Source organism: Pithys albifrons, chromosome 2, assembly GCF_047495875.1.
Source record: "Pithys albifrons albifrons isolate INPA30051 chromosome 2, PitAlb_v1, whole genome shotgun sequence".
In the NCBI taxonomy this organism is placed as follows: domain Eukaryota; kingdom Metazoa; phylum Chordata; class Aves; order Passeriformes; family Thamnophilidae; genus Pithys; species Pithys albifrons.
The window spans coordinates 101,708,146-101,720,587 of NC_092459.1; the positions used below are offsets into that span (position 1 = coordinate 101,708,146).

Here is a 12,442-nt window from a genome sequence, read left to right on the forward strand (position 1 = left end):
ATAGTTTTGGAAATGTGACAGCAAGAGCAAACAGAAACCTGATGTAACTAAAGATGAGTGATTTGTGCAGCTAATAATTAGACATTCTGTTAGTTAAACAGTATGGTGTTAAGGTATATCACATAGGTAAAACACAAGCATGTGTAACTAAGTGATTCTTTGGAGCTTACTGTAGACTGATGCTCATTATCACCAACCCGCTTAGCAACTGTTTTGCTACACAGTGTGAGAGGTGGAAAAGGATTAACTCTAATAGGCTGAAGCCTGTCTGGAAAATTAATGCTTTAAGAAACAAATTCTAAATCTCTTGATTTTTGCTCCCTTGATGAAGCTGAGACCAGCTGCGTGGAGCTTGTCCACTAAATGTTCTACAGGTACCTCTATCATCTGGCTGAACTTATCTGGAAGTGGACTCCACATTAGCCAGCCCAGCCCAGCTCAGATCTTTTAAGATCTATATTCTCTACTAAACCTGTCCATTTCTTTAAAGATTTCACTGTAACCTCTATAAGAAGAACCTGCTAAAAAATGGCTAATAGCAACCTGTCCCACCTCAGTACAGTCTTATGAAAGAAGAAGATTGTATAGAAATAAAAAAAAAGGAATTTAAATGTGTTTAGTTGTTAGAAAGGCTTCCTCGGTTTCCTTTCTTCTTTTTTTTTTTTTTTGGCATAACAAAGCCTAGTTTTGTAGGCAGTCTTAAGCAGAAGTGGCCAGATGGGGAAAGGAAGAGTAAGAGGAGTTTACTTGAGGTCTCTAGAAACTAAATTTCCAGTCATAAATACAGCACCACTTGCCTTGTCACTGATAGCAAGGCTGGGCCCTGTGTCCTTCAAACAGGGCAGCATGTTCAGAAAGTAAAAAGAAATTTTCTTTTCATCCCATTGTGCTCAGAGAGCATCAAAATTATTTTCTTGCTGATGACCTTCTCCTAAACACAGACTGAGGAATTTTATTACGTTGGAAGGCAAAAATATGACTAACCTGGAAGGCTAGGTAAGAATGAGACCTTCCTGACAAAGAAAGCAAGAAGGTTTACAGACTTCAATTACCTCAGAAGGTGATACTCTGTTGCTACAAGACAGAATTCATATCCAAATAATTGTACTTTCTCTTTCTTTAAACTAGCTTCTTAACCTATTCCAGTCTCTCTGACTTGTTGGATTTTTATGAACTACGCTGGTTCTCATTAGGGTGGGTTTTTTTGTCTACCTATCAATGTGGGACTCCCTTTCAGTCTGTGGGAGTGAGATCCTTTGTTCTCTCTGGCCCTTTCAGCAGCTCTGGTCTCAAAGGGAGCCAAAGCAGCTGGGAACCCTCTCGCTCATTGCTGCAGTAAAAAGGCAAGGAGAAAGAAATTGCCTCATATCATACCACTCTGCTGTTATCTCTCCCAGCTGTGGCTAAGCACTCTTTTTGTCCAATAATTTTTCCTGCACTGCTCTGTGTCTTCATCACACTCCTTTCAGATTTTCTTTCTAATAAGTTTCTGGGCATCAGGTTTCCCATCCAAGAAGAAAAAAGAAAAGGAAGGTTGTTGGCAACATTTTTGATCCAGAGGCCTGTTTATATCATATTATTCCTGAACTTTCTTCCCATTCTTCTGTAAAGAAATAGGGACCCTCCATACAAGCTAGACTTATGTCTCCCTACACATTATTACCACATATATATTATTTGGTCACATCTACACCCAGATCTCTTTAATCTCTCTTCTTATATCCATTCAATAAGACTAGTCTGTGCTGCCTTAAGTGGTCATACATTACTTTGTTAGAAACAGTTAAGACTTAACACCCATATCACTGTTCCACTGCTCTCTAGCATTAACTATGTTTGTGTGCTATGTCCTCCTCCTGAAATAGAGTTATTCTGCCAGGGACTGTTTTGTGCATCTGAAAAGGGTTTTTTGGTGACTGTGTACAGAGTATCTGTGACAGATTTTGTACGTGCATGTATTCTGCATGATTGCCTTTAATAACATGTTTGAATCTCAACCTTTATTACTAGCTATTAAGTAACTTCCTGCATGGCAGTTCTGTCAGTGTAACTGAGTTGGTTAACGTGCTTATATTTCTCCAAATAATTTTATTCCATCTGAATGTGTCTTTTATCCCAAATAGTAAGTATTCCTTTGTGAAGTGAGCTAACAATGCATCATTTGTAACAGAGAAGTTAATGGGAACCTGAATGTAATAAGGGTTAGTGACCTGAAACTTCTCCATTCTGTAAGTACCTCCATCTCAAGCAGGTTCAGCCATAATTATTTTAGCTAGGTAGAGAGAGAAATCAGTTCCATCAGAGAGACAAAACATTACAAGTTATGAAATGAGATCTGTATGTACAGACATGCGGTGTTCGTGTCCCTGCATGGGGGATTGAGTACAGAGGAGATTAACGTTCAGTCTTGGTTAATAATCCACGTCTTTATGATAAAAAGAAAAAAAATAATGATTATGAGCCTTTGTAAAATAATGGCATGAAGACAGCTGCCTGAGCCTGGCTAATGGAAATCTGAACTCTCTGTATGAGCCAGGAACAATATTTAGGTGGAATTCACAGTAGATGCTGAAGAGAGGGAGTGGCAAAATTTGCAAAAAATCAGCTTTCTGAGGTCTTCAATTCAAGAAAAATGTTTTTTATTTCCATTCCAACAGAAGAGGATAGAATACATGCAAAAGTATTTGAATACATGCATAAAAACATTTCTGTGCAGTGAAGACCTAAGGATAGGTAAAACATAAGCAAAAGAGTTTGTCCTCATGGAAGCTATACCAACATAGATCTATCTTCATAATTTTAGTTCTGTATTTCCCTATATGAATAAGCCCCAGATATTTTGGGGAAACCAGTCTTCTGTTAGGATCAAGAGAAAAATAAGTAATCAAAAAGAACCAACTGAACAGAAAACCCAAGATGATGTGATGAAGCTCAAATCCTGACCACACTGAAATAAAACCCAAGCTTCAAAAATCCAGAGGAATGGGAGAGATTACAGCCCAGAAGCTTTAATGTAATCCTGTTTCTGTCACATTTATCTGAGTTAAAAAATGCTTGGTCCTGTCTTTCATGGAACCATTCAACTGGGCCAAAGATGCAAACCAAAAAAAGTTTATTTGGTTCCATTTGTTATCTGTGAATCTGAAATATCAGATCAGTAATCACCCTTGAGTGGTTTTTGAATTTATGTAAAACTTGTGTCCTTCAAACAGCTGAGTTGATGGTCCCCAAAGGGGAGATTTGCATTATGGAGGTTTTGTGTACCTGGTACAGCATTTCCTATTTGCCTCAAACACATTTTTTTTTAAATAGGCCTTTGTATACATTTGCTTTCACAGCTCAGCTAACACTCAACTATCTAGAATGTAACTTGTGCTTCCCAATTGTGGTACATGTAAGGAACTTTTTTCCTAGATGTGTTCCAAGTCAAATAGGGCAAAAGAAGAGACAGGCTAGAAGTCACTTGCACCAGTCCTCAAGTAATGATTTTTCTAATATCTAAGTTAATAAAGTGTTTTGTAGCAGCCATATTTTCATTCCTATGAAGAAATCTATCTTACAAACGCAGATATATCTGGTGAGGATTTGGATTCCATCTGAAGAAATTGCTGGGATTTATTAAGCAATAGTCATGACAAAATTGCCAGCACTAATTTTGCTGCTCCTGTATAATTGCCTTCAGGAATATTCTTTCATGGCTATTCACAAGATCTGTGTCTGCAGGGAGTGTGTCTGTGCAGTGCTGTGGACCAGTATTCATGCATTACAGGTACCAGTTGCAGTACTGGGTGAGCAGGCAGCTCCCGCTTTGATCTATTCGAAAATACCAGTGAGACATTGCCACCTCCAGCGCTGTACTGAGTCACTGCAATAGCATTTGCTTCTGGTGTTTCAGTATTAGCTTCCACCAAAGTCAAAGGGAGTTGTTTCACTGATTTCAAGGATCAAACGGAAGGAAAAGGAGGGGACAAGGGAACGAGATTGTCTGTGGGGTTTTTTCCATCTCACTGATGTGTGACATTTCCATCTTCAGTTTTGATTAAATTTCCCTTAATTAGTCCATTAAGCTAAAATCACCAAAGCTAATGATTGAAATGTTGGTTAACTGATGATCTTGTTTCAATGGAATTTGAAAGACATCATATTTCTAAATTAATAGTGGCATTAAACTGGAGAAGATAAAATGATGAACTATTTGTTGTAGAAATGCTGGTCTCAAGAGAGGGTTTGTACTGAAACTACATTTCTGTTAGGAAAAAATCAGATTAATAAACGACCAAAGCAGCACTTATGGTCCTAACAGTGTTTAGCATTTACAGGATTTTTGTAGTTTGGAGGCATTTGTGTTGTTTTTTTCATCCCTTGTGAACTTCTGGAAGTTTCTTGAGTGTTTTGGTCCTGATTCCCCTTCAGGTCAAATCAGCAAGGCTCCCTCTTAACTTGAATGAACTGTAAATAAAGGTAAAAAGCAGACTATTGCATTATGATATGGGCATCTTAGATGACATTCCCTTCAACAACAGAAATACTGATTTGTATCATACCTCCAAGTTTTTAGGAGCTGAACATTTGGTAATTCTCATAGAAACAACCCTTTATTGTCTGAAGTGGCATGACATGAAAAGTGCATCAAAACATAACATCTTGGGGCATGAACCTTAAGAAATTGCCTGAAGCTCTTTTTAGAAGTGCTTAATTGCCTGGAGCTACAAAGGTGCATAGTAGTCTTTGCAGAAGTATCTTTCTCCCTTTACACTACCTGAGCTAAAGTCTGCAGAGTGGAGGGAAAAGCTAACAGAGAGGAGCTGCTTGTCTTTGTAATTAATTTCCGAGCCTAGTTTAACACCTCACAAACATAAATTCACATCAAAGTGTCCCTGCCTCCAAGTGGCATTTAATGTGCACCCTCAGGAAAAAGGCTGAGGATCAAATGCTTCAGAGGCTGGGGTTCAGCAGTCCCTTCAATGCAGCACAAAGGTTCACTGTGGGCGGGGCAGGTCATTGATTTTCAGACACAGACAGCTGAAAGATGTGCAGCTGAATCAGTTTCCACCTTAACTTTTCCTGGAAGTTTCAGCAGCACACAACAGGAAGCAAGAAGCTTCTGCTGAGCTACAGCCTGTATTTTAAAGCCAGGGTAGGTAGTGGTTCTCCATAACATACCAGACTGTGAGCTGTGGTGGTTTGGGACCTGTTTCACACATGGTTCAGTCATCTCTGCTGCTGGCACAGTAACTTGCAGGAAAAAGTAGATCAGAGCCCACTGTGACTGTCCAACAGCTTTTGTTTAAGTCTCATGTGGCATGTCTCAAACTGAACAGCTTATGTTTATGCTAGAGCTTGTAATTTTGCTTGAAGTGTTGTGGGATGTCAGCTGTAGAGCAAATGAGGGAAAGAGGCAGGGGAAGGGCAGCCAATTCAGTTGGAAGCCAATTTAATATCCAAGGATTTTATGTTCCTTCCAGTTCTCCTCCTAGACATACCCACAAGGGGTTTCAGGCATCCCAGCTAAGGACTGAGAGATTGCTGGCAGTAACAGCCTGCAGTTGCACTTTGTATGGACTGGGAAGGCAAAAAGTACACTTTTGTGATCTTCAGATTTGTATGGATTGAACTGCCACCTTTTCAGCTGATAAAGATGGATCATTTAGCAAGGAAAATTGTGTTGCTGCTCGGAGTTTCCTCTGATGCTAGGGATACTCTTCCTTCAGCATATCCACTATTACTCGTGTCAATCACCTGCTCTTTCATGGCAGCTTCTCATGTCTTTAGAGCATAAAAAGTTTGCTTTAGAGAAGTCTCTCTGTATGTCCAATGCATACCTCCAAGGAGTGAGAAATCTCATGATTGAAGCATCATCATTTTTCTTGACCAGAAATAAAGAAGGAGGATCATTGTGCCTGTATCAAATCTTTTCTGCTGTGAGTGGGCTGTGTTCTGTTTTAAATCCCATGCACCTTTCACAGACTGACAGGAGATTTTTCTGTCTCAAGCCTTCATTTTGGTTGTGCCAGCTTTTCTCTACTATGTCCCCACCTGTAGTTGGGCAAGAACACCAGTTGCAGGAGACGATGACACTTCAGTCTACATATACTTGAAGGCACATATATCCCTGGGGTCTGTTTTGGCTTTTGCCAAACCTCACTGTCATCTCTGGTGGTGAAAACTGCACTGTGTTTGAGAACAACATGGAATTTGGTAACATGGGTTGACTGAGTCAGGAAGCTCAGTGAAAATCCACATTAAAAACACAGGAAAATGCTGTTCCAGAGTAAAGATGCACATGACCAGGGAAACCTCAGTTGAATTTTGGTTTTGAGTTTGGTTTGCTGGTAAAGGAGAGGTAGTATTTAAAAACAGTAGGAGTCAACAAGACTGATGTAAGGATACTGACAGCATACAAAAAGCTGAAAGAAAATATTTTAGATCCAGTCTGTGAGAAGAGAAAAATTCTATTGAGTGTTTAGCTTCTTGCTGCAAGGGACAGAATTTCTAAAGACTTCCTAAATAAATCGGGCTGCTCCTCAAAACACCTTGTTCTGCCATCAGTTTCTTTTCTATACTGAAACACCTGGAAGAATTCACCTTCTGACTGAACACTTCTATTGAAGAGATAGAGCAGGAACCATCAGCAACAGATCTACAGTAAAAAGACCCATGGATGGCTAAATTTCTGCTGGTATAATACATCAAGATGCAACAGATAATTAGGTTTAAATAATATTTCATATTCACTTCCAGCTTGTTCTACAGCATGCAATATAGCTCGTGTTTTTATAGTCTTGATGCAACCTCTCAGCATTGTATCTAACTTCTGGGACATGGTCGGCTGCTTTTAGAAATTGTTCCCTTTCCTAAGCAGAGTATTATCATTTTATGCATTGGGAGAACTTGAAATTGCTAAACCAAGAGAAAACCCAAATCTCTGAGTGCATAAAATTAATGCATGGTCAATATACTGTCAGATCTGAAGTATTTGGTTATGGGTTATTTTTGCTGTTCCCGTTGACTTGTAATATCACTGAGGGTGAATTTGCAGTGTTCTTTCTGGCAATGTAGCAGTGGCAGAACTTCCTGGCAATAGCCAGCTGAGAGCGTGGAAGTGATTTAAGGTAAACCTGCTCAGCTTCTCTAAGGAGATAATGAGTTCTGCTCTTCCTGTGGACTACCCTGTGTCAGTTCCTCTCTTTTGTGATTGCCTGGGCTGTTAGGTATCCCTACAGGGTGGATCAACACCAATGCTTTCTAAATTGGTTTCAGCCTTTGATTGCCAGTTCCTTTTAGAAACTCCAAATTACTTCAGGAGCCCTGCCTACTTTTTTTTTCTTAACACTTTATGGTGTAAATCACTTGTGAGAATAAAATCACTTAGAGGTCTGTGTGGTTTGGTTGGGTTTTTGTCTATTCTAGAAGCCAAGGGACTTTGTGTATGTGTATGGTCAGAAAACACACTTCTACCTCCTTCAGGTTGTATGTCTCTGGAGAGAAGACAGGCTGTATTCTTTTATTCTGTCTACCTGTATTAGTGTATAGTTCTCCTTCTTGTTAGGAGTGGGGATACTTTCTCTGTCAATTTAATGTTTTCATATGTGAAAAGTTTTTCTCCCCCATTCAAAAACTGCTTTAATTGTGAAGAGCTCTGAATTTCATCTCTTTAGCAGAATTTAATCCCATTTTTTCCAATCTGTGCAGGTTTTGGTTTCAGATCACTGCTTCATGGGGAGAAGGGTCTGATGCCATTATTGCTTTTGACAATGTCTCCCTTAGTCTGGACTGCTATTTAACAAGTAAGTTTTCACTTTATCTGCAAGTGACTTGTCTTTTATTTGCCATGCAATTGAAATTTTCAAACTGTGGGAAAGGGACTGGGTGTTGTTATCTTCAAAAGACTCTTGAAAGGTAAAAGTATGTTTCAGAAATAGCTGTGCTTAGGCAGAGCAGCCTGTTCAGGTACAAATCTTATTAGTGAAGTTGACCAGTGGATGGGTTCTGAGTTTGGCAGTAGGTGGGTAGTGAGACATATGGTGTGGGAGAGACAGCTTCCAGCTGAGGCAGTAGCATCACCTCTGCATCCAAGCTGATGCAGAAGCCAATCTGTGATTATAGATTTCCAGATGACCTGGTTTGCAGTGTGACAGTTATCAAAATGAATGACAGTTGGACTCTGGCTAGGAAAAGACAGACATCCTGTGATTGACACTAACTTTGCAATAACACTGGGCACAATATTCCAGTGAAATTTGAACAAGGTTATTTTATTTGGACTGACATGCATTTAAGTCTGAATCAGAGACTAGGATATTCACACTCTACAGCTCTGGGGAAAAATTTGGACTCTGATCCAGGCTTTGGGATTGACTGGCCTCTAGAATATGCCCAGCCTGTACCTCTGATGCCAGATTTCACCACATTTAGATTTTTATTAAATGTTTGTGTCTGGCTTATCTTTCATAATCTTGTGCATAGTGAATTGCTTTAATTTGTAAATGTGTTCAATGATCTGTCACTCTGTACCTCAGACCAGCTACTTACATGAGGATTGGAGGATTGCTGCTCTGAAGAAATGAAATTTCTGCCTTGAGTTGAGCAGTAGAACTTAAGTACATTCTTTCATCTCCTAGGATTGAAGCTACAACCTCTGTAGCCCTATTCGGACTGAAAATGTCTAAACTACTTCCTCATCCAACAGCAGTCGGAATGTTTCATCTACTTTGTAGTGTGTTAATTTGCATTGGTTGGGGCATGAGTCTCTCCATTTATGCAGTAATACCTCATGGTTTCTGTGCTTAAGTACAGTATGCCTCAGGTTCAAGTATTCTAAAGAGATCTTAAAATCAGACTAGAATTAAAAAAAAAATGCACATATTTCACTGGTTAAAGAGAAACTGTAACAGTTTCTAAAGATTGTGGTCTGTTTTTCTGCTTTGTGTTTTCAGTCACTTGCTGCTTTGCCTACTCCTCATTGTGTTTATTTTTCTTTCATCCTCATTCTGTAATAGCAACGGAAAGTCACTCTGCCTATTCCTTTTAGTAGTGTTATATCCTGTGACTGCAGGCCCTTATTCTCAGCACAGAAGTTCACAGCCTTGAATTTAACTTCAGTTTTGGACTGCATACTTAGTCACCCTCAGTCATAAACCAATCTGTGACTTCTTGTTTTCTAGTCAGTGGAGAGAAGACACCTCGAAGTACAACTCCAGACTCAAGCAATTTGTTCACCAGTAGAGGTGGCCAGAAGAAATTTGGGTGGGAACAAAAGCTTCTGGGAAATCTCCAGCTCAACAGTGCCCCCACTTCTGGTCCAGCAGGTAATTGTCTGCTCTGAGAAGCATCAGCAGATGGGAGAGATTTCCAGCTAGTACAGATTTCAGTTAGATGTGGCTAAATGCAATATGATTGTTTTCCAAAGCCTATGTTTAGAGCTTTTCCCAAGTCCCTTACGAACAAAACAAAACAAGTTCTAGAAAGCAAATTACCTTTAGCTGCTAACTGTAACTTGGATTCTGATTGCAAGCTGGTGAAAGAACCAGAAGGAGGCCCTCCTGAAGTAAAAAGTGCTTTTAAACTGGTAGACAGGTTTGTTTGGTGTCATGGTCATATAAAAGTTATCAGTGATCAAAGTGAACTGTCCAAATTGACTGTGGTCACCAGTTGGTAACCTGAACACCCAACTCTAGTTAATATAGGCTTGGTTTGAAATAACATAGCCTCTCTTTTTTAGTAAAATTTTCATTGTCCATTTGAAACAGTACCACACTGAACTTTGTTTTAATGATATGATTTTTATTTAGTTAGAAATGTCAGACTTGTATGTTAATGTTATTTCATTCTCCCCTAGGCCTCAGGTCCTCTTTCCAGCTTAAATGTAGTGATGTAGGGCAAACAAATGCAAGAGTTCCCTTCCCTCATTCTCCCATCACTGTCTCCCAAATGGTTCTCTCTTACCTCTCCTAGGCTTGCCCACATATTCATAATAACTATTTGGGGCTCTACATGTGCATGTCCATTTGAATCTGCTTCCTTTCCTCCTCCTTGCCAGCTTCAATTCCTGATTTGATTTAGTTACCCATGAGCTCCTTCCTGTGGTAGCAGGGCTGACCATGGAAGTGAAGGGTAGCTACAGGAGAGAGAAGCACTTCTTACAACTGCGACCCTCAGTACTGTGTGCAGCTGTTTCTCCTCTCTTAAGACTAGCTAGTTACTTGCCAATTTGAAATACCACCTCTCTTGAGTTAGAGAACAGGTGTGTGGTTGATATCTGCCTCCTTTACTTTGTCCCTAACCCTAGGGCTTTGGTCCTGCTGCATACTTTTCTCCCAGTCTTCTGTCTTAGAGAGATTTCTTTGCATCTATTTTATTCTAGGTTGTATTTCACTTTGCTACCTGCAGTGTACTGTTGAAATGCACAAACTAGTTGTGTTGACTCTGATACCAACAGCAGTCTGGTGAGTGTGGTCAAAAGCTCTGCGCAGCCTTCAAAGGCTGCCTGAGAAGCTGGATTCATTAGCCCCTCTGTGTTGCTGCAGCAGGGCAGCTGCTGCTGTCTGAACTCTCTTGTGAAGGCAGCTCTGGCAATGGAGCCTGATGGTACAGTTTGAGGGGTAGGCTGAGCTGCTGTCAGGTGGAGTTTATTGATATTTTATGTACTGAGCATCAGACAGCAAGAAAAGTACAGGATTGCTGACAGAAGTCTCGAAGGAATGAGACAGAGGGAACGAGCGCATATGAGACAATGCTGGTCTGGGTGGAGCTGTACTTCAGCTCTAAAGGTTGCATCCATCTCTGCTACAGCTGTTTTGTATGAGCTTGGCCTGGTCACAAAAGTATAATTTTCAAAACATCTTTATGTCCTGTTTGAAGAGCCGTTGAAGTCTTCTCTTCAACATTTGTACTTCTGTTTCCTGCCTGTAGGTGGAGTCGTCTTTTAAGTGCTCTCAGTATTCCCCTTAGGATCTTGTGGTAGGAGTCCTACGCAGATGTAGGTTATGGACTTCTGGTTGACTTTCCTTAAATATGTCAGTGCTTCGGTGGTGATGTAGTTTTCTAAGTCACATATGCGTTTTCTTCCAGTGTACCTACTGTTTTATTGACAAAAAAAACATTAGATAACTGAATTCAAAGTTAATGTGAAGTGGGTGTGTGGGCTAGAAATATTGTGGCTGTAGATTTTTTTGAGAATTTTGTTACTTCCTTCTTCTCACTAGATCTAACATCTTTTAGCTCTTCTACTTTTTGTCCTGTGTCAGGAATACAATTTAAAGAAATGCCTGGATAGTAGAAATAATGGGAATCAGATTGCATGAGGGTAGAAGAGAAGGTCACTGAGGTACTGTGAGCAATTAAAATAATTTGTTATGACCTTGGGGTGAAAATTCAAGGCAATCCCTGTGGTATCTAAGCCAGCTTACCTATTTTCTGGGCTTTTTCCTCTGTGCTGTTCATATTCTGTCTAAAATTGTCTCTAGTCCTTGAGGTATGAAATCACTCCTACAGCAATTTTCTGCCCTTGCACCCTCAGAGTAGACAGGGCAGAAATCAGAGAAGCTAAGCAGCAGCAAGCCATTGCATTTCCAAGGGTCTCTGCAGCACTGAATCACCTTTTTCCTTTGTGTTGCCGAGTCCCTGTCTGCTCTCAATAAGCACTGCAGATGCTTTTTTGGTCCTCGGGCTGTGCATTTTACCCAGCTTTAATCTTGTTTCTTTCTGCATCCTGTAATGCATTTAGGAAACCTCAGGCTGAGTCTGTCAAGGCCTTTCCTTTGATGGCCACATATTTACTGTTGTGCAAGTGAACCAACAGCACCAGCACCACCCTGAAGTCTCAAAGACTGCACTGACCAATATGAAGTCTGCCAAAAGTAATTACAGCTAATAGGATCTTTGACTTGTGTGATGGATCACACGCTGTAATATTTCCTTCTTAAGAAATCCATAAACAAAGAACTGTGTTCCTAAAGCTGAGGAGACAACAGGGTAATAAAATGCCCTTCCTAAGTCCCCAAGCCAGCTCAGCCTAAGCAGCAGGAACTACAGTTTGAAAGACAGGTACCACTTTGTTTACATGACAGTAAATCCAAAGAAGCTCCACTGCTTTCAAAGATCTGGGATGAAGTTCAATAAGGCCAAGTGCCGGGTCCTGCACTTCAGCCACAGCAACCTCCTGCAGCGCTACAGGCTGGGCACAGAGTGGCTGGAGAGCAGCCAGGCAGAAAGGGACCTTGGGGTACTAATTGACAGGAAGCTCAACATGAGCCAGCAGTGTGCCCAGGTGGCCAAGAAGGCCAATGGGATCCTGGCTTGGATCAAAACCAGCATGGCCAGCAGGACCAGGGCAGTGATCATTTCCCTGTACTCTGCATTGGTGAGGCCACACCTTGAGTACTGTGTTCAGTTCTGGGCCCCTCAGTTCAGGAAAGAGATTGAGGTGCTGGAGCGGGTCCAG

General features: G+C 40.6%; 1 protein-coding gene across 1 annotated transcript in view; it reads left to right on the forward strand.

Moving 5' to 3' along the window:
• The window catches only part of ALK (ALK receptor tyrosine kinase), a 312,192-nt gene that overhangs the window by 261,714 nt on the left and 38,036 nt on the right, over positions 1–12,442 (forward strand). Inside the window, exons 10-11 of the mRNA XM_071548064.1 lie at positions 7,693–7,787; positions 9,165–9,308. Coding sequence (XP_071404165.1) covers positions 7,693–7,787; positions 9,165–9,308 — 239 coding nt within the window. The remainder of the gene's footprint in view (positions 1–7,692; positions 7,788–9,164; positions 9,309–12,442) is intronic.